Source organism: Carassius auratus, chromosome 27 (assembly GCF_003368295.1).
Source record: "Carassius auratus strain Wakin chromosome 27, ASM336829v1, whole genome shotgun sequence".
Classification (NCBI taxonomy): domain Eukaryota; kingdom Metazoa; phylum Chordata; class Actinopteri; order Cypriniformes; family Cyprinidae; genus Carassius; species Carassius auratus.
Genome location: NC_039269.1, coordinates 25,466,063 through 25,489,126, shown reverse-complemented (window position 1 = coordinate 25,489,126; position 23,064 = coordinate 25,466,063). Strand labels below are relative to the sequence as shown.

The following is a 23,064-nucleotide window of genomic DNA, read 5'->3' as shown; positions in this document are numbered from 1 at the left end:
TGGTTCTAAACATTCCTTAATGGAGTATAATATATATTTATATATAAAACCTTTCCTTGTTGAAATTGAGCCTGTACCTTAATTTAAGAGATTTTACAAGACAACTTGGAAGTAATCATAAAAAAGCCATTACATATCCCAAAAAGTTAGGAATAAAACAAAACGACAAAGACAGCCATAACAGTGTTGTAAGGTTGAAAATGAGTTAATTTGCGTTGCATTTAAATGAATTCAACAGGTCTGCTCAAAACAGACACAATCCAGTCCGAGAAATGAATATCATCCATCAGGAACAGACCCATTCTCAAAGAAAATCACATTATCCTGCAATTTCTCACTTGAGGAAAAATAACCTCATGCACAAAACTGTAAATGAGCCTTACCGAGTCGTTTCCCATAAATTGCTATGTGTGGATGGTTGTAAAACAAACAAAAAAATATATATATCCACGCAGAAGTAATTAGCTCAGTGAGATCACTGATTATTAGAGGGGGAAAAAAATTTATTCTACAGCACCCAAGCAAGTGCCAAATATTAAATACAAGATAGCACAATCCAAAGATTCAAATAAAAGCAGCATCCTGGCAGTGCATCACTCGAGAATGCTGGCATTAGTACAGCTTTGGGCATTCTGTGAAAGCCAAATGAAAAAATCTCAACACACCGAGCACTGGCTAAACGTTTGCCCATCGTAAGAACACTCGTCATGCTAGCGCTTACGCCCAACAAGAGCCAAAGAAAATCCGATGTTAGCGGTGGCAGGAGAGTGTTAGCTCAGGAAAATTTGGTGATCGCAGGGGAGGAGGAAAACGATCATTTTCAGACTGCTAAGGAGAAATAGTATAAAAGCCTGCCGTGTTACTTATGCTTGGCCGCTTTCACATGTCTACTGATGAGACGTCAAGATTAAAACATATCCTGCGCAATTTTAAGCAGTGTGCAATCGTTTAATTTTCCCGGTTTGAATAAAAGAGTGATTTTGCGGAGCGCATTGTATCCTCCTGGTGTTACGTTCCTCAATTTAGAATTTTTAAAAATTTGATCACTGAGAATAAATGACAATTAAGAATATGAACATACGGGGGACAAAGATGTGCTTAAACATTATAGGTCCTATACATTTTCTATCCTTTATATTTCTTGCTGAAATGTGACCTGGGTGTTTTTATGAATTTCACTTGAATTATTGGGCTACAAAGCAGCTTTGAACCACAGGAGAATGTGGTACGATCTAAATTCAATAAGAGGCAGATTCACCAGAATGGAAGCAAGAAGCTCAATTAAATCATAATAAGCGAACCTTACACAGCACATCTCAGATCTAGTGGGATCTCAAAAGCATGAAATGAAAAAACTACGAGAATTTAATTTCCACGTTGTGGAGAAGGAGGAGGGTAACAATTTAGCATGGAGAAATATAACATTCTGGAGAATTTACTCAGCGAGGGTGACGGACATCACGCGATAAGTCTAAACCTCGACAGTGAGGTTGACGTCATCTCTGCGTGTCGGCACAGCTCGATTTCAATCCCGGCGACTGCTTGAAAAGGCTGCGTGTGCTCTTTGACAAGCAAGAACATCAAATAATGACCGTGACTATAAGTCATCGTAATAAGAGAAATCAACTATATCACCACGGCTATAGCACATAAACCACAAAAGATTACACGTTAAGAGGTTGCACCCAAAATTGGAGCTGTATATCATAGTCGGTCTCAAGAGACTAGAACAAAATGTCACACGTGAAGAATGTCATCACTATAGGAAGACTTGTTCTCTTCGTTTACGGGGCCACGTTCGGAAACAGTCGTTGAATAAGTTGTGTAAAAACACATTTAGGTCAAAGCGGGGAGGATAAACAACAGGCCTTGTTTCACGAGTCGCATTAAATATTCTGCTGAAATTTGAAATAGTCTCTGGAGAATTAATTCCAAACTAATTTAGAGTTTATAAAGAGGAAAGCTATGAGACATTAAATAGCTCATCTTTAATAAACAACCCTCTGGATTTTATTTAAAGGGACAGCCATCATTTATTTCCCCTGCATGACTTACTTTCTTGTGCGGAACACAAAAGATGACTTTCTGAAGAATGTTTCAACTTTTTTTGTCCATAATTTTTTCCCCCCCAAAAAATATCCATTTGGAACATCGTGAGGGCAACTAAATCCTTTTTGTTTGAAAAATCCCTATACCAATTTATTTCAGTGTCAAAACCCTGCGTTGTCCAAACTACTGCCCTGGTGTACTTCTATGCAGCGATTTAGTGTCGAGACCCGAATATGCAAACTCGACCAGGAGAGCCAAATATGCAACTTCACAGAAGTTAGGGAAAATGGATGAAATAATTTCCTAATAGGCTGTAATTTTACAAAACAACTGTGGTGCTGGCAGAAAGGAAACTCATCCCGACCACAGAGCTCTGAAGAACACAAGGGATGCGAAGTGTTGCACCTCTTCTACTAAAAAGCACACACTCATGGAAAACATGGAAAAAAAGTGTTTGCATTCTATAAAACAGAATGCTTTAGACATGTGTTGCCACACATTTACAAATTCCTTAACAGTTATATAGCCAAATCATAAAATAAACAAAACCTGACAACTGATTATATATAGTTATACTTATCTCTCTCTTCCCCCTTGTGTCATCCAGAGCCTGATCGAACTGCCTTACAGCGATACACTGCCACGGTCAAGAGTCATGTGGGGAGACCCGTGTTAACGGTCCATAAAAATGGATTCATAAAAGGTTCTCCATGCTACTTTAAACCTGGTGAGTCAGATCATATTCAAGGCTGCAGAGATCCAGGGAGTTGAACGTTTCCACAGGGCCCCGACCGCACAATCAGCAACTAGCCCCGATGCTAAAAATAGTGCGCTCGATTCTCGTTTGGATTCCACCGGTTTGTGTCCTCCTGTCTGTGCTAGCTTTGGGTTGACTGTTCTTTCTTGATGTACAGGGAAAACAACAAAGTAAGCATTATTCAGATGCCCTGGTTTCCAGGCGATGAGAAGTCATTAAAACAAAAAGCTCATTCACAGAACAAAAAGAAAGAAAATGTATATCACGGCAGATACTGCTCATTTTTCTAAATAAAACAACAGAGAAGTTTGTGTCGGTGCATGCATGTAGCAGCATGCAGGTGTGTGTATGCATGTGTGCGTGCGTGTGTGTGTGTGAATGCGTGTCCCTCATTCGAACTCCGTCTGAATATTAAAAAAACTGGTCGAATTATTCAAGAGATCAATTTCAAAGCCTTTAGAGAAGGAGTATTGATCTCTGGAGAGGTTGTCTGTGTGTGTGAATAACGCTCTTAAGAGCAAGAGTGAACAACACCGTTCTTCTGAAGGTCTGAACTACTCGCTGCTTGGTCGGTGGAGCAGAGGGCGAGAGAAGATGTCTTATTGGTAAGCGACAACATAGATCCTCCCATACTACTGGCTGGCTTCATGCCATTGGATCCATTAGACACCTCACTAATGGACAGAAGAGGAGAACAGGCAAAGACAGAATGAGTGCATTTGTGCAAACATTATTCAAACATGCCTACTAGCTAACAGAGCAACATACGAACAGACAACTAAATGACAACTAAATGACTTTTAAAAATCTTCTATTGGATGTCAGATTTATTGAGATGGCTTGTACATTTAAGTTTAATGCATCAGAAATGTGACGTAATTTCCTGCAAGAGAGCCCAGATGCTCCATGGGCTTTGGCAGTGCACTGTGGGATTGTCAGAGTGTCAGAAGACTTTGAATAGCTGGAACAGGTGTGTTTAATTTTTACAGCAGCAGGTTTGGGCACCCCGGTCTAGTGCACGTTTATATAGAAAAACAAGGTAAAAGTAGCTAAATAAAATGCAAAAACATTGTGTCAATGGCTTCTTAAAAAGCTAGTAACAAAGTCTCTTCACTCACCCCAATGCTAAAGAGAGTTCCTCCAGCTGGGCTTTATGGTCAGGCTGCCCATTCTCAGTGGCCTTCAGCTTGTATTCATGGGCCACCTGATTCTCCTTCAATCACGAAAACAGGTTCAATGAGCTTAGACTGTTCATATGAGAATAAATTAAATCTGGTCCTGGCCAGGGAGTCTCTGGTTGCACTCACAATGGCGATTTCACGGGTTCTCTTCTTGATCTCCAGCTCTACGTGATCAAGCTCCAGGCTGAGCTGCTCACTGGACACAGTGCCACCTGAAGACCACTTCACTGCAGCCGTGGGCTGAGACGCCAGCGCACACGCCTCCCTCTGCAAGAGCACAGAGTTACTGACAGCCTGTGTGCGTACGCGAGATGTTTATATATAGACAAGGCCATGCATTGTGAGTTGTGAATCTGAGTGGAGATTTAAACACACCTCCATGCCGCGGGTTTGCTGACTGATCTGTTGGTTGACTTGCTGGAGCTCAATCTTGAGCTGCTCGCGGTCAGGGGCAGACACGGACAGACTGGCAAAACACAGGAAGTCAGTTCAATATTGTTTTCTAATTTAAAAATCTAGTGTTGTGGAAGTGCAAGAGGAAAGGTTAAGTACCGCTCGCTGAAGTGTCCCTGAGAGTTGATGCTCTGGTGCTGAGGGTACGACGCTCCACCCCATCCGCTGTGGTTTCCATACGGATAGTCTGCTGTAAGGAAAACACAATTTAGCAAAAACAAAACAACATTTCCCCAGTCGTTAAACACTATGAAAACTATCTAAACGTAGCAACATTTCTGGAAAAAATTCTGGGCAAAATGTTTAATTCTTGTTGGAAAACTCACCCAAAATTCCTAAACACATGGTTTCTTTTGTAAATTAATAATTAATAATAATAAATAAACTGCCGCACCCTGAATCAGTAGCAAACACTCAGATTCAGGTGTCACTTCTTGAACCAAATACACCAAATATACTAAAACAATTCATTTAAGATGATCTTTAATCAAATCTCTAATGATTATTCTTGTAGATTGGCAGAACATAATTCCTAAGGGGTGGGGGGGGGGGTCTGATTCACATATGAATTGCGATTCAGTCTTCTAGCGATTCGCATCGATTCGCAAATGTAAAAAATACATGTTCTAGTTAATATAATAACAACAACAACATGATTTTATCGGAAAACAGAACAGCAACAACAATGGAGGAGGAAAAACAAATACATCCTGACTCAACTTCAGTGAGGCCAAGTGTCTGGAAAACTAAAAGATTATTAATATAATTATTTATTATTATGAGAAGTGGTCATTTGCCCGAACTGTGAATCTGTATTCGGAAAGGCAGGAAAACGAACAACGAGTTCTATGGAGCCTCTAAAGGGACATGGTTAGCCGCTTGCTAGCAGTTGCCTGTAAAATTACAGTACTTAATCGCACTTACCACATAAACAGAATTTGTAGAATTAGTATGACTGAATTAGTATGACTGATAGGGTGATGAATGATTTGCAGGATCCTGAACACAACTCAAACATCTAATCTTGTAAAATGTGTGGAGAGTAGGGGTGCTCCGATCACGATCTGCCGATCATTAATGCGCATCTCGTCAGTAAAGCCGGTTATTTAATCAGCGGTTAATTCCATCAGGTGCGTGATTTCACATAGAGCAGCTGTTACTACACAGAGCAGTTGTTAATAGAGAAGATGCGCAAATCCACTTAATTTTCAGCGTTTATTGACGCATCTTCTCAGTTAACAACGGCTCTGTGTAGTAACAGCTGCTCTATGTGAAATCACGCACCTGATGGAATTAACCGCTGATTAAAGAAACGGCTTTACTGACGAGATGAGCATTAACGATCGGCCGATCGTGATCGGAGCACCCCTAGTGGAGAGTCCTGCTGCTCCATAGTTTAACATTACACAAGAGTACGTGTGATCGCGAAATATTGAAAGTGAATGTTAAAGTCAAGCGTGCATTCAAAAATGCCCTGCATATTATTAACAGCTCCCTGATTCCCGCCAAGTATGTCCAGAATAGTTTCCCAATTATATAACTGCGAGAGAAAGCACTGAAATGTATTTTCTACATAAGTTAGTTAAAACAAATCACAAATTTACTCAAAAGTAAGAATTGTTAATAGCACCTTTTATTTCCCATCCCTATATATAATGAAGCATTATCTATTATATAGATGTCCAGTCACCTGTCATGGTCATGTGTTTGGAGCCAGAGGCCTGTGAGGATGCTATGGCCTGTACAGGCCCAGTGGTCTGGTAACCCGTTTTAGAGGTACGTGAAATGGCACCAAAAGGAGACACTGTGGGCAGAGGACCAAAGGGAATGATGGGATCGTCATCTTTGGCTTCCGCAGAGCGCCGCTGAGTGTCCAGTGGAGGTTCACGGAGAACTTTCCCCTCTGCATTCTGTCACAGGAGAGTAGAGGAAGAAAGCAACAAATTAAACCTCTGTTTTTGATCGTTTTAGTTAATGTGTGTGGAACACAAAGTATAAGACAGGTCACTTGCCATCATTTCCACAGAGCTGCTGACATCTTTTGGTTTAGCATCCTTGGAGCCAATGTATGATCCTATGGTGTCACATGACCAGGGGGAATACTGCCCAGCGTAGTCTGGCTCCCGACTGCTAAAGGCTTTAGAGCCGTCCTCCAAATACTGCAGGCATTCAGAATTTCAAAATGAAAACAGCGATGTTGAGCACTATATTCATGATCCATGAAGGACAGGAGGATGTCGTTCAGAACTCACCTCCCGAGGGTAGTCGTTGGGGAACGGGTGTGAAGGGAGAGTCGGGGAGGCGGCGAAGGGGGGAGGAGAGATGACTTTTCTCTCCTCCAGCTGGACAAGCAGCTCTTTGCGCCTGCGATGCAAGTCATCCAGACTGGGCTGAGAGCAGCTGTACGGGTCCTGCTGGGGGAGAACATATAAATCAGGTTAGGGAACTAACATTGATAAACTGACCCGAGTTGGTTAAGATGCAACAAGTACTCACGTCAAGTGACCTGATATAAAAATGGGAGGTACTGGCTCTTAAAATGGTCTAAATTTAAAGCATGTTTCCATATTTGACCTGTGCTGACAAAATGAGTAACGATCAGCAAAATTAAAAATAAAAATAAAATTAAAAAGACAGATCTACACCTGTTTGAGGTCGTGATTAAAGTCCATTTCCAGAAATCACCCAGCAATGGATATATTTTTTTTTTACGAATATAATTAGAATAGTGAGTGCTAAAGTTAGAGGGTCAAATAAAGTTTTAAGCCGATTCTTAAAGATGGCTAAGGACTCAGCTGCTCGGATTGAGTTGGGGAGGTCATTCCACCAGGAGGGAACATTTCATTTAAAAGTCCATAAAAGTGGCTTTGTGCCATCCCAAAGAAGCACAATCAAGTGACATTCACTTGCAGAACGCAAGCTTCTAGAGGCACATAAGTCTGAAGTAATGAATTTATGTAAATGGGTGCAGAGCCAGTGGTGGTTTTGTAGTAGTGCTGCAACGACGCATCGACGTCATCGATTACGTCGACTACAAAAATACGTTGACGTGCATGAAATGCGTAGACGCGTCACACTGTTTGTTTACATCTCGCGTAATGGCATACTGGGAATGGAGAAAGTTGCATTCTATCACAAAAACAGAGACCACTGTTATCAAAAGTATGGGAATACTTTAAACAGAGGACAAATAAAAATGGCCCTTTGTTCCCTTTGCAAAACCGATATGGTGTACCACGGCAGCACAACTGCGATGCGCGAGCACCTCAGAGGAAAACATCTTGGCGCTCTCCGGTGTAAATTATGGTTTAACTGGTTACCGTGTGATCTGGTGACCAACTTCCTGGTTCAGGTCTGATATTCTTGCGCTTGCGGCATTCTGAAAAGTTGAGATGTTTTTAACTCGATGCGGTGCGGACGCGCCTGGAAAAAACGAGCTTATCGCACGCCTACATTGGAAATAACGAACTTGAGCATGCAAAAGACGTGATATGTGAACGACCCCTTAAAAGACAGCGCGCCGCGAGACAACAGTCACAAACCACCGAGCTACCCCGAATCAGATCCAGATCTCTGGAAACCATGCTAAACCATAGCAGAAACCTGACTACATTTTATGGTTTGTGATGCTAAAGAACATTTCATGACGTCTTAGACAACTGTACATTTATGGCTACTGTGGTTTAATTAAAAACGCTATCATAAACTCATTTACCATAGTAAAATAATTTTCTTTGCCTCTTTATTATTTTATACTGTAAAAACTTCAACCATATTGGTTGAAAATGAATAAAGGTAGAAATATTATATTAGAAGTTTTTTGTAAAGTTATCCAAAGGATTCATTACCTAATTAAAAAAAAAAAACATTATTTATTTTAATAGAAATAATTGTTAGATTAATTGAAAAAATAATCGTTAGATTAGTCAACAGAAAAAATTATCGTTAGTTGCAGCTCTATTTTGTAGACAAACATCAATGCATTGAATTTTATGCGACCTTATAACAACATATGATAATTATCACAATATAGTAGGGCTATACGGCTTATTGGACCAATATTGGAATTTGCCAAAAATGGCTTTAAATGTAAATATCGGCATCGACCCGATAATAGGAATACATTAACTTACATGTGATCAGGGCATGCTAGCGATTTCTGGGAAAAAAACCCGCAGTGATTAATATATAGTTTATTTATAGTTATTTTAAAATCTTCAATATACTATCATTATAAAAGAACTTCATTATTGTTTACTGAATTCTAACAAATAAGTTCTTGTTAAAAACCAACCAAAATGAAAATAGAAAATTATCGGCATATCAGATAGATAAAAATCCAATAACCTGCATCCCTACAATATAGCTTTTTCAAATTTTATCTTTGTTGTTACAAATAAGAACATATGTAGTACTTTCTTCATTTTACATTTAAATAAAAGCATTCAAGTAAGAAAAACAATTACATTTAAATATCAACTTTGTGTGTTCTTTACAAATAAATGTATTATTAAAATCACAAAAGCAGTTCAATCAAGAACAGTGAGTGGTTCCCTCTTTTTTTATTTTTAGATTAACATTGAGACAGAAATCCTATATATCATTAAGAACAAATTTTTGTGAAAAACTTAAATTCTACATCTCATTTTTTTTTTTGCCTGTAGCTCAAAATTAGACTGTGTGCATTCCGACTCATTTTGCCATTACAGGTCACATATGTTAAGATTAGTTAAACTAACAATGAAAAATACTTTACATTTAGTCATTTAGCAGACGCTTTTATCCAAGTTTATATTTTCTGTAATGTATTTGAATGTATAAGAGTACTATTACTCATTCATTAAACGAAATGAACCAAAAGGTCAGTAGACAGACTAATAAAAGTCTAACTAATCTAAAATAAACAAAGCAATGGCTCCCATTTCATTTTGAATTGGCTACAACTAAAAACTTTGTGGTTCAATAAGGGATTCATTTGTGAACAGTGTGGGCTTTGAAAAATGCACTGACATCACAGAGTCCGATTCATAACATGAAATCATGTGTTCTAAAGTGTTTCATAAAGACTCATTAAACCGGTTCTTAAGCATCAAATGTCCATAATTCAAACATTGGGGCTTAAACTGATTTTTTAAATGTTTTTTTATTCCACACACACATAATAAAGATAATACGTTATTATATTGGTTTTTTTGGGGAGCTGTAAAAATAAGTTGAAGTTATTTTTTGTATTATGGCAGTAATTATAATAAAAGAGTAATTCAATTAATTAACAAAACTTTTTTTTTTTTAACAACACTTTTTTTACATTGTTAATAGGCTAGGCATGCATATCAAACAAGTGGAACTACTGTTTATAATGCCAAAATCTTGAGAAGAACAGAACTCACTCCTATGTGGGACCTCATTTGGCTGGGGTGTGGTCCAGCTGTGTAGTACCCGTCCGGTCGGTATCTGTCTCTGGATGACGGTTCCTGGGAGTGGTACAGAGAACCTGCAGGCCCTGCTGGAGGTGGAGGCATAGCGGACGGGGGAACGTCCAAAGGAACTGGGCTCATCCTGACCAAGTCGTCTCTGGTTGGGGTAAACGGAGGTGGGGGTGCTGGATAGTGTCCGTGTCTGCGACTGTAATGTGAGGGCTGTGCGTATGTGTGGGCTGAGAAAGGGGCACCAGAGTGGTGGCTCGGATATTGGCGATCTGGGCCATATCCCGGGTAGGTCTCTGGGTAAGGGGACTCACCCGGAGGCGGCGGATTACGGATGTAGCGGGGAGGGACATACTGTGGAGGTTGGTATGGGTAGGGGTTGCCTGAAAAAAAAAAAAAAAAAACTAAGGTTATGAGCATTATGATGTGCCAAGACTAATATTCAATTAAAACATTTTGTGCAATAAACATTTTGATTTGAATTAACAACTGACAAAATATTAATTTAGACTTGACTTTGCGTGCTGTAAAGAGTTGTTTTAATCTACTTTCACACTGCAAAGAAAATTTGCCAGTTCATAAGATCTTCTGTTCCTTAAAGGGTTAGTTCGCCCAAAAATGAAAATTATGTCATTAATAACTCGCCCTTATGCTGTTCCAAACATGTAAGGCCTCCTTTTATCTTCGGAACACAGTTTAAGATATTTTAGATTTAGTCCAACAGCTCTCAGTCCCTCCATTGAAGCTGTGTGTACGGTATACTGTCCATGTCCAGAAAGGTAAGAAAAACATCATCAAAGTAGTCCATGTGACATCAGAGGGTCCGTTGGAATTTTTTGAAGCATCAAAAATACATTTTGGTCCAAAAATAGCAAAAACGACGACTTTATTCAGCATTGTCTTCTCTTCCGTGTCTGTGTGAGAGAGAGTTCAAATCAAAGCAGCTGGATTTCCGGCTCGCTAACGAATCATTCAGTTCACCAAATCGAACTGACTCATTTTAAACGGTTCAGATCTCTAATACGCATTACTCCACAAATGACTTAAACTGTTAACTTTTTTAATGTGGCTGACACTCCCTCTGACTTCAAACAAACCAATATCCCGGAGTAATGCATGCACTCAAACAGTACACTGACTGAACTGCTGTGATGAACACCGAGCCGAGCCAGATAACGAACAAAAGACTGACTCGTTCACGAGTGAAGAACCGTTTCTGTCAGACGCGTCCGATTCGTGAACCGAGGAGCTGATGATACTGCGCATGTGTGATTCAGCGTGAAGCAGACCGACACACAGAGCGTCTGAACCGAACTGATTCTTTTGGTGATTGATTCTGAACTGATTCTGTGCTAGTGTTATGGGTGCGGGTAAACCGAAGGCTTGAATCAAGGGCAATCATCGCCAATGACGCCATTACGTCGAGCGCAAAAGAACTTGTGAACCGTTTTCTTCAACCGGTTTATTGAATCGAACTGTCCGAAAGAACTACTGGTGATCCGAACACCGATGCAACCGGTTCTTCACTCGTGAACGAGTCAGTCTATTGTTCGTTATCTAGCTCGGCTCGGTGTTCATCACAGCAGTTCAGTCAATGTACTATTTGAGTACATGAATTACTCTTGGATATTGGTTTGTTTGAACTCAGAGGGAGTGTCAGCCACATTAAAAAAGTTAACAGCTTAAGACATTTTTTGGATTAATGCATATTAGAGATGCGAACCATTTAAAACGATTCAGTTCGATTTGGTGAACTGAATGATTCGTTCGCGAGCCGGAAATCCAGCTGCTTTGATTTGAACTCTCTCTCACACAGACACGGAAGAGAAGACAATGCTGAATAAAGTCGTAGTTTTTGCTATTTTTGGACCAAAATGTATTTTCGATGCTTCAAAAAATTCTAACGGACCCTCTGATGTCACATGGACTACTACGATGATGTTTTTCTTACCTTTCTGGACATGGACAGTATACCGTACACACAGCTTCAATGGAGGGACAGAGAGCTCTCGGACTAAATCTAAAATATCTTAAACTGTGTTCCGAAGATAAAAGGAGGCCTTACATGTTTGGAACAGCATAAGGGTGAGTTATTAATGACATAATTTTCATTTTTGGGCGAACTTACCCTTTAAAACTATGACTTGATGGCGCTCATGGACAGTCTTATACACCGGACAACTGAATACAGAAACAGCGCTCTTGTCCTTGTACTCTTGTATTTGTTCTTGCTTGATAAACATCATAGCAAATACACACACAAAAAACTGAACAGCTGTTTAAAAGCATTTAAATACTTTTTAAACGGCCGGTCATCTCTGTGAAAAGCAGGTGTCAGAAACAGAAAGTTGCACAGCTAAATTAGATACATTTCTAGTCATTATGCACAATAAATTGTAATCACACTAGTTTTACATGGTCTTTTAAATTATTGGCTGATGTTGTAAGTGATATTGTTACAAATACTACATTTGTCACCATCTAATGCTCACTTAAAGTTAATCTTTAAGAATTATTTGATAACACAAATAAGCTCACTAACAAAAGCATCGTCAAAAGAATAATTAACTCATAAACCGGAAATCACTCTGGCTGAGACTATAGATATAGATTACAGGTAAACATTTAGTAAATAGTTACAGCAGTTTCTTGCACAGACTGATTGTTTTGTTTCATAAGACCTCAATATATCATCAGGACCCACAGGTATTAATTTTGTGTTGCTTCATAAGCTTTTTTGACTCTCAAAGTGACAGTTGATACTGACTTGCATTTTATGAATCAACAAGGACCTTTCAGCTAAAAATCATTACTGTTCTACTGAAGAAAAAAAGTCCCCTACATCTTAAAAATGTCCTGAGTCTGAGTTAACAGCTATTTCTTTTAGGGGGGTGAAATATGCCTTTGAGAACATTTCTAAATGAATATCCATTATTCATTATGTAAATTATTATCTTGTGATGCATGAACTCACTTTTCAGTTTATAGCATTTTATCGTTTTATCTGTTAATACAAACAATAAATGTTAATTAAACTGAAAACTAAAAATAGGCCAAATTCCTCTCAACAGAAATGTACAAATAAAATTCTGTAAACTTCAAACTAAAGCCCTATTCGGACTGGATTAGTTTCACAGGGGCAGATGGAGTGATGTTAATTTACCACAGCACATCTGTAATATTAATGGTTAATTTGCATGCGATAAAAATAAAATAAAAATCTCAGTAACTACTAGAAATGGGAGGAGTAACAATTTACGCACCGCCGTCACCTCCCTGTCATCAAGTGCGTGCTACAACGATCTATTTATTCTTTAAATTATAATTGGATTCTGTTTGCAATAGGTACTTAGCTAAAGCTAACAGAAGTGCTTCCGACCTTCTTTTTGATCTGAATGGTATGCTTTGTCCAGTGGTGAAGTGGTGCCTGAAGAAGTGGGTATATTCTTAATTTATGCCCCAATGTCTTTTTTAAAGTGACCCAGCAAAGGATGAACACCCTCTGTTATTAACAGTGGGGTGTAAAACTAGTCTTGTACATTTAGTTTACCCCAAAAAGGGCCAATAGTATTTGCATATTGTCACTCTGCTGCTTGACTTAGTGCAGTAATTCTCAAAGTGTGGTCCGCGAAACGATGACCTAAACTAGGCAAGTGTTTGGAGCCAGACATTGATGTGTGATAAGCAGCACCACTCGTCTCATTAATATTCACGTTAAGTTTTAGATGGAAATCTCAAAATCTAGAATCCACATATCTATTAGTTTTGTAATGTACTAGTTTTTGTTTCATTTGTAAAATCCCAGTAATTTCAGTGATATTGGACATTAAGGGGAACATTCTTTTCAGCATTTTATTGTTACCATAGTTACAACCATAGACTTCCTATACCCACCACCTCAGTTTTAAACTAATGGCTCTTTGGAATGGCATTAAGTGGGACCTAGGCTGTTACAGTGTGTAATTAAACAGTATGTTTAATTGCAGTTTTTTTTCCACATGTGCAGTTTGTTGTTCATATTAAGCTGCAACTCATTTCACATTTACTTTTTCAAATTAAATAAAAATGTATATAATAATTTCTGATCATATTATTGCATTTGTGTTTGAATAATTAGTTTTTTACTTGAAACAGTTGCATATTAAACTTAAATTTAGTTTATCCTTCCTATTTTGTTGGTTTTTGTGGGCATGTTAGAGTGGGATTCTGTTAGGTGGTCCTCAGAAAAAAATTGGAAGATAAAGTGGTCCTTGTGCTGAAAAAGTTTGAGAAACACTGACTTAGTGGAGTAAGGATTATTATGAAATCAAAATTAGCCACAGAAGAGGTGCGGATTTTGCAATAATTTAAATTTAACAAAATAAATAAATAGACTGCAGGAGTTACCATTTTGTCAGAACCTCTAGAAAATCACATACTATTTTGTTTAGTTGTCTGTTCATAGAAGAATCATGATCTCTATTTGAAAAAATATATATATAATAAATGATGACTTAATTTATGCAGAATTTATTTCATTCTAAATAAATAATCAATTATCATCTATTATTTTACCACTCCACACGCTGTCGTGCATGAACCGGCATCCTCTCTGACTTGGGGACGGAGCGGACGCATGCATAGGACATATTGTCCTGACCGCACCACTGTCTTTACTGGGTGTTTTAGGTTTTTAACATGCGATTGGATAAGCTATTTGTGTAGTGGACTGTCGTGATTTTACCTAATTAATGATGCACATCAGAGGGGATTTAGAAGTTAATATTTACGTTCTTATTTACAGCTGGTCTATTCACTCGGGATTAGTATTACCTGAGGTAGTTCTTCCAGACATTTTTACAAAGGGTAAGATTTGCTGTAATCATCTGTAATTATTACTGAGATGGCACATATAGACAAGACTAAGACCTCTCCATGTAAAATAATCCCATCCGAATATGGAATATAAGACATTCAAGTTAATTATTTAACATCTACATCATGGACACAGTATTACATGAAAAATGAATTGGCTACAATAAGGAGCAAAGGACTTCACTGCTCAGACAACCATCCAAATGAGCAAATCCAGTCACCTGTTGGGTACTGAACATCATACTGAGATCCTGAGGGAGGAGGTCTGGCGGGCTCTGGATAGAAGAGCTGGGGCTGCTGTTGTGGATACATCTGTGGCGCACCTCTGGGCATGACTGCCACCTGCTTGGGCATGGGTAAGTGCTCCGCCCTGGGGTGAGGCACAGGGTGGGGTGTCAGGGCCAAGCTACATTTATCCAAACTTAAGAGAAACAAGAGGAGAAATGAGTTTCTTCCTGTTAAATCCAAACCTACTAAGCACAACTTCTCACTATCTCAGCAGTTCTGCTGCTGCTCTTGCTGTCTAAAGAGTTCAGATACTGTAGTCATGACAGAAAAGCAGGGAACAAGAAGTCAAAGTGAGAAACAAAGGCTTACGAGTCAGGTGGCGACCCAGGAGCACTCAGGCTAGTGGCGTCCATCTTGGGCTTGAGTAAGAGGTCATACGTGGAGGGGTCTGTGCCTCTGGAGATGAGCTGGGGAAGAGGGCCCCCGTTGGTATGCATAGAGGCCTTTCGCCCAGGCTCCAGCGGGACCACATCCTCAGGCAGCAGGCCAGGGGTGCAGGGCACTCGTGCAGCAAGACGTTTGTTCATTTTACGGTACCTGCAGAGTGAAAACCAAATGAGATTCTGATTATTAAACAAGTCTGTGGTTTAACACTAACCAGACATGCAACGGCACCCACTTTTCCAGCTCCTCCTGAGAATGGGCGAAGGTACAGCTGGCTCCTCTGGGACAGCCTCCTTTCTGCTTCATGTCTCTGCACATGTACGTCTTGTATTTGCTGTGCTGCGGTGGCTGCTGCGTGTCGGCACCCTTCTTGCTGTGGTTCTGAATGAAGTCCACTAGGCCGTGCACCACCGTCTTTACCGCCACCAGCCCCTTCTCCAGCTGCTCCCAGGTAGGAGGAGGAGCATCTGAATAAAGATGAATCAAAGCAAAACGGATCACAAAAAAGAACAGAAGCATGTTACAAATTCACGGGGTGTGTGCCATGACCTCAAACCTCAAATTACAGTAGGAGTAATATCAGACTAATTTATTTTCACAATATATATAGTTATTTTTAAATTCACTCTAAAAGCACCACACATATTCTTTTTTTTATATTATAACTAATGCATTATAAGCCTCTTATGCTCAACAAAGCTGAATTTGTTTCATCCAATATATAGTAAAAACATTAATATGGTTTAATATTCTACAATAAATACAAAACTTTCTGTAATGGCAATTAGCATATACATTTACCACAGCAATTTCTCCAGTCTTCAGTGTCAAATAATCCTTAAAACATCAATGTGGAAATCATACATACATGATACAATCAACAATAAACGTCTCCACTGCCATTACATATCCTGTCATACTGCTAATCTTTAATTCAGTGTCTCAGATTCTCAGTCATCATATTAGGTTTTCTGTCTCAACACACCTGGACTGGGGTCAATGTTAGCAAGCAGCTCGAGGTGAGGTCTGAGCCGGTTGAGATTGGCCGGGTCACCCGTCCTCTGCAGTGCGATGGTCAGCTCCTGCACACTCTGAGCAAACGATGCCGGGGTCTGCAGCTGAAAGACAAAGAGTCATGTTCCCTTTTTCTGTATTCTGAAACATAATACTACTTCTGGCATTTGAAAGAGTGCAAACAGATAGCAGTTATACCTTGTCAATGATGGACTGCATGTGAGACTTATGAGACTGGTCTCCATACAGCAGAGAAGACCACTGATCGGGCGCGATGCGGAGGCCTCCCTCCATTGCGATTTGAACAATCTGAGAGTCGTGTTCCCTCCGAAGTGCCTCATACGTGCGGAACTCCTCTTTCAACTGCATTAGTGATGAATCCTCATCTCGCTTAGTCACCTACGATACAGAAGAGACTCAACTGAAACCTCAGAACTAAGCTGTCGCGGTGCTGAAAAAGTTCATTTGCGCATCAGAGTCTAAATAATCCCAACGGATCTGGATATGAATTAGAAAACAATTGCAAAAAAAAACACAATTAAAGTGCACAATTAAAGGCACCTACCTTGAAGCACGAGGCACGGTAGAGGAGCTGAACTACATGTCCAATACTAGTTTTGGAGGCCTGAGGAAATCTCGGTTCTAGTCTCTGGACCACAAAGAGGACCAGAACCTTCCTGGAAAGAGCGGATCCATCTTCCAAGGCCAACAGCACCAGCTTTAGTGCCTCCTCCTGCATGGCTGAAGATAAAAACGGTCACATATAAAACTAATTTTAGCAATGATCATTCATGTCTGTGTGAACAGAATTTAAAGCATTATCTTACCGGGGCCCAGGAACTGGCAGCCTCTGGCTCTGACAGCAGCCCACAGGTTGGAAGAGAGCTGCTGGGGGTTTTGGTGCTGCAAAATGAGCTCAGTAACAGTTCTTTCGCCCAGAGAACGGGCCGCCCGCATTGCCCTGACCCGTCCTTCCTCTTCCACCAGCTGACAGTGCACCAGAGTCACCAGCTTCCTCTGCATGGGGCGGCTCAGCATGCTCTGAGCAGCATTACTCAACCCCACTCCTAGAAACAGCCAAAAATATGCATCAATCACTTGACCATGCCCATTATACCGGCTTACATGGCATGAAATTAATTCACACTATTTTTTAAATGTATCATTTTAATCATTCTGTGATTTGTCTGAACAGGTTTCATTAAAAAAAAAATGTGAGGAAGCTTTTTTTAATCATAATATAGTAACTTTACTGCTGAAATGACTGAAACAGTGATGTTTCATTAGTGCTTGTCCATCGACATTCTAACTGTCAGAAACCATTTCTTTCCCACACTGCGAGTAAGATACAGCATTTCAATTTCATCATTAAATTTAAACATTTTAAACGTATCATATCTTATGTAATTGTTCAATCAGCGTTTCAACAGCAGAAAGACGATGTCATGTAACATTTCAATATCTATAGCTCATTGGTTAGCTAGAATATATAACTCTAGAGAGGAGCATTTCACTAAATACATGCACTACATTACAAATTCAATGTAATTTCACGAACCCTGTTAGTGATATCTTCATGATTTAAGGATGTCATGAGAACATGTTAATTATAGCTACATTTAAACAATCAATTGGAGTAGAAACATCATATCATTATAAAGTTCATACAAAACTAATATGAAATGTAAATGATTGTATAAAACAACATTTATCATTTGAATGTTGATTCTTACATTTGATTAACAAACTGATTATTAAGTAAATTTGATTTTCTTTTTTGGGCTAAATTAAAATTCAGATTTAGAATTTTTGTTTATTTTTATCAACTACTTTTTAGAGCATTTGTGAGCATGTCAGTCACCTCGTGCACTGCTGAGGGGTTTGAGGTAGAGGGCCAGCTCCTCAACACACTGCCGTGCCTCATCATAATGATTGGTGTCCTCTGGACATGTAATGAGCGCCACAGGTTGCTGTTTGGACACCTGAGAAAAAAAGAAAATTAAATAAGCACACAGTGATAGAGCTGAAAAACTGTGGTTATGCTTAAGGCTGCACTATTGAGGGAGACAACCGCATTACCACAGCGGTTGAGCACGACCACAATGACATACCACTGGCAGTGGTGTGAAAAACAATTCAATAACTGAACACATTTTAAGAAACAAACAACACTTTAGCAACTAAATATTGCAATAATGGAAACACTTGGATTTGGGCTGAACCAATGGTACTCATGAATTTATGTTGGTGCTGAATTGTCTTGTGATCTGATCACCAGATTTCCCACAAATGGAAAACTGAACACATGGAATCACTCGTTTCTTTTCCCAAAACAAATCACTCACATCTCACCCTTAGTCTTTTTTAAATTTATTTATACAACAATTTATTTGTAATTTTACTGGTCAGAATGTGATTTTGTACTGTAGGCTTCAAAAATATCTTGTTTTTCACTGTTTAGGTCCTTTCACACCTGGCCCGTTGTTTCGGAACCTGGCGTGTTTCCCCCCTAAGCGCGGTTCATTTGGGTATATGTACAATCGGTCCAAGATCACCTGAACAAGGTGGCCTTGGCTTGATTGAAAATGAACCCTCGAGCACTTCGGTTGTAGTGAGAAAAGGAATCCGATCCAATGGACCAACGAACCAGGCTATATCACAATCTATAGTGGGTAATTACGTAAGTTATTTGAAAAACAGTAGACACTGTCTGTGGGTGCACACGTCTTCTCCATTCAGAATGAAAGAGCACCTTTTCATTTTATAATTCAGTCTAATTGCTCTTCGTAGTAGGTGCATTTTAACAATGTTTTCCAGATGAATCCTGGACTCCAACTCAAAAGGATAAATGAATATACAACAGCGATATCTATATATATATACACATATATCTCATAACATCAATAAGCCCTCAAAGCTGAGCAGAATTCCCGAAAATAAACCGTGGAACATAACTTTGAACAGTGAGAGGACCGTTTACTCGCATGTGACCCGTATTAACAATTTGGTTCCATTTAGAAACTTTGCCGTGTGAAAGCAAACTGCACCAAGAATAAAAAGCAACAAATGTAACAATTTTAATTCCTGTTTCAGAAAGAAGAAATCGATCTACAGGTGTGAAAGCACCCTTTATCTCTCCTCATATTTGACTTTAACAAAGTTGGTATTCATTAGGCAAGGAACATCTAGTTTATCTGTAAAATGCAATTTACAAACGCTGTTAATTTACTTTGTAGATTAAACGTCTTGCTGCTGTGAATGATATGATCTCTCTTCCAAACTTTAAATATCATCAGTTGCTTTGGAATATCAGGACAAATATGAAACAATAAAAGACAGAGAACTGCTCCAGCAAAGTGAAGACCGGGTATATAGTTTTTCTTTGTTGGGAAACAAACTTTGTTGGTGTAGTTTGGCTGAAACCTCACTGATTTTTTGTGTAATTGTTCTTTCCATGCTCAAGGATATCATGCTGTTTAATTTCAATGTAATTTGCACAAGAAATACTGTATGTATAATACATTTCGCAGATGTTTTTTCCACAATGAATGAACTGAATGAACGCCTTGGAGACAAGAAACCATGCAATGTTATTTTGGCATCGAGTCTTTAGATCTAGCATTCGGCATGCTTTAAATCAGACACTGGGATGAAGAAGTTTGGAAGGATAACTTTTTTTGTACAAATTTAAATCAAAAAGAGAAACTGTGCATGTGGATTTCCAACATCTGTGCAGTTTCCTTCTAATAATACCGAAGCTGCAAGTTTATTTGCTTCAAAAACATACAACATCATTATAGCTTTTTAGTATGCTATCAAAGCCATTTTATTAATAAGTATCATGTCGGTAGGGTTGACAAAATGTTTCTGTGGTCCTGAATGGTTTTGTGTGTGCGCAGTGTGATCTCTGATCTCTCTCTGAGTGAGTGATGTGTGCTTCAATGCAGAATATGATTATAGAATGGTGATTAAACTGACAAAAACTAAACCAAAACCACCAGTGGTTGGCCCTTAACCAGTACGGTGGTTTAAAAATCACTACTATCACAGCCCTAATTATGCTCCTCAGTAAACACGGTTGAAATGCCTCACCTGACCCCCGACCAGCTGTAAAAGGGCTGAGTTGACGGGCAGCTGCTCGATGTCAGTATTGATGGCCGTCTGGTCAAAGGGACAAGCCTTGCGGTGCAGTTTGTTGAGGCACATCTTGCAAACGGTGTGGCCGCAACCCAAACTGATGGGCCGGCGCACCGTCTCCTCGAACGTCTGGGTGCATATGGGGCACAGTAAAAACTCTGTCCATTGTGGAGCTTGTACAGGCATCGTAGCAAGCTTGTTCTACATGTAAACAAGGGTGGGGGGGGTTCTCTTGGGCGTGCGTGCGACTGGGTGTGTCATTTAACAAAAGGGGAAAAATAGATGGAAAACAAAAATGAAAGATTCCACTGGAATCAAAAAATCTTCTGAACACAGGAGTTCTTAAATAAGTTCACACGTCCCGGGTGATCATCACATGGTGTGAAACCTGAAACCTGGAACAAAAGAGATGCAGTTGATGATTAATCTGACAAATATGGAAATTATAAAACAGTTAACCTAGTGGTGGGTTCACATGATGCACATTACTAAACAACACAACTACATAGTAAAATACAGGAACCAACTGCCGCATTGTCAATCAAGCACGTCTGGCAGCTGTTGCTACCCAAACAAACAAGAAAACTAACAAAAGACTACAGTTTATACATTTATTATAAGAATAAATAGTTTAAAACCTACCGAGGCAGAATCATTTCTTAATTTCTGAAAAGTAATTATGTGTGTTGAGCTGATTGTTTTTAATGCCAGCGACAATTTTAAGATTTTGGCCTATCCTGCTTCTAGAAGACGTCTTGTTTCAGATTAGTGGGAAGCAAACATCCAGAATTGAGATTTTGCATCTGCATTTTGCATTGCATCTGTACATTTCAAATAAAATGCATATTTAATGAGCGGTTTCCTCATTTACTAAGCCAGAAATCTCCAATTCAGCAGCACTTACTCCAAGAAGTTTGATCAAGTATAATTTAACGGATTTATAAAAGATTTTTCCCTAGCAGATGACTGTATTTTCAAATTTGTGGAGTGATAAAAGGAGATTCAAAACCCTCTATGTATAACCTTTTACTCTGTAAAACAAAACGAAACAAGAATTTTTAGCCTCGCTTTATCCAGACTTTCTGTTCTGGTAATGTATGCTAATTATTTATTTATTTTCTGAAATATGCATGATGGTATTTAGTAGTTAAAATTGTTACTCTAGTTACCTGTGGTGTTTTGCCTCAAGTAAACAGGCTACCTACAGCTAACGTGAACTCATCTGTCAGTAAACGCAACCTCACACCGTTCAAGCAATTTTGAATGTATAAGCATTACATTTAATCGTATGTGCACAATTAACGCCATTTGCCGGCTAAAAACAAACCAAACTTGTAAAGTTCAATATTGTTCTCCGCTGTCCATCTCCATTAGCTATCGAGCTAATACAATGCTCCCTGGTTCCTAGCTTACCTCTATCTGGACTGAATACGCTAATAGCATATAACGTTACACAGACGTTTTACAAGGATTGCGAGTGTAGACAAGGAGTTAAACCGACTCCAAGAGGTTTATTTTTATTATTATTATTATTATTTTTACATTTCCTAATGTAAGAGGTGAAACGAGCGAAAATCACAGGATAAAGGCGAAATGTATGAGTTTTAAGGGATATCTGTTTAGGATAAACCACAAGAGATCCCTCGATTATGTAACTCGGCAGCCGCTGAACCGGACCAAAACACTAGATTATTATCCACCCCACTGTCGAAACACTGTAACTAGCGGAAACATGGCATGTGTTAAGAACAGATGCAAACACACAAATCACGTGGATTACTGTAAATATCTATTTTTGTAAGCGGAGGCCCGTGTAAACAGCATTCAGCTCCGTGAGCTAATAAGCTACACTGGCTACCGACTTGCTATTACAATCGAATACACGGCTGAAATACAAATTACTGACAAAGACAACGTTAAAATCTGCATATGACATGAACTACCCACCAAGTAAGCCCCAAACCTGACTGAAAATAGACACAAAAATAGCTCAAGCCAAAGCTACACAAGGCTAGTCGGGCGGCTAAGTGCTATCAGGTTAGCCGTTAGCAGCCGTGTGCGGTCCACACCCAGAAAGGAACACATAATGCACGCAAAATGCGCTACTCTGCAAGCCACAGGCGCAAAATAATAAATGCACTCACTCACTCAATAACTCATTCTTACTTTGTATCGGCTATCTTCATCTTTTCTTAAGAAAACGCTTGATTATTTCCTCGGTCGCCATATCGACCGTTATAACGGGTTGCCGAAGTAATTCGGGAGTTCCTCGCGTAAAACTGCCAGCAGCAGCCAGCGGCGGCACTCGAGCTGACCGAGGAGGAGAAGAATCTGGCGCCTCCTCTGGCGGAGCAGGGCGCTGCAGTCGGGCTCATGGTGAAGACACGTGCAGCGATGGAAGCTCATTTCCGCCACAGAAAAACAGTTCTTTGGTAAATTATAATTATGACTTAAGGTCAAAAGAATGATACAAAAAGTCAAAATTCTGACGTAATTAAGTCATATTGCTGATATTATTAGT

At 39.4% G+C, this 23,064-nt stretch overlaps 1 protein-coding gene across 1 annotated transcript; it reads right to left on the bottom strand.

Moving 5' to 3' along the window:
• Positions 1-2,737: 2,737 nt before the first annotated feature.
• On the bottom strand, positions 2,738-22,877 carry rc3h1b (ring finger and CCCH-type domains 1b). The gene is made up of 19 exons (XM_026206850.1): positions 22,710-22,877; positions 20,499-20,938; positions 18,268-18,388; positions 17,234-17,473; positions 16,972-17,147; positions 16,605-16,805; positions 16,378-16,510; positions 15,628-15,859; positions 15,318-15,545; positions 14,942-15,141; positions 9,831-10,249; positions 6,693-6,851; positions 6,453-6,599; positions 6,131-6,350; positions 4,540-4,630; positions 4,363-4,453; positions 4,114-4,254; positions 3,925-4,019; positions 2,738-3,480 (listed from the first exon to the last, which is right to left on the bottom strand). The coding sequence occupies exons 2-19, from the start codon at positions 20,727-20,729 to the stop codon at positions 3,318-3,320; spliced, it is 3,288 nt and encodes a 1,095-aa protein (XP_026062635.1). The 5' UTR covers positions 20,730-20,938; positions 22,710-22,877; the 3' UTR covers positions 2,738-3,317.
• Positions 22,878-23,064: the final 187 nt, after the last annotated feature.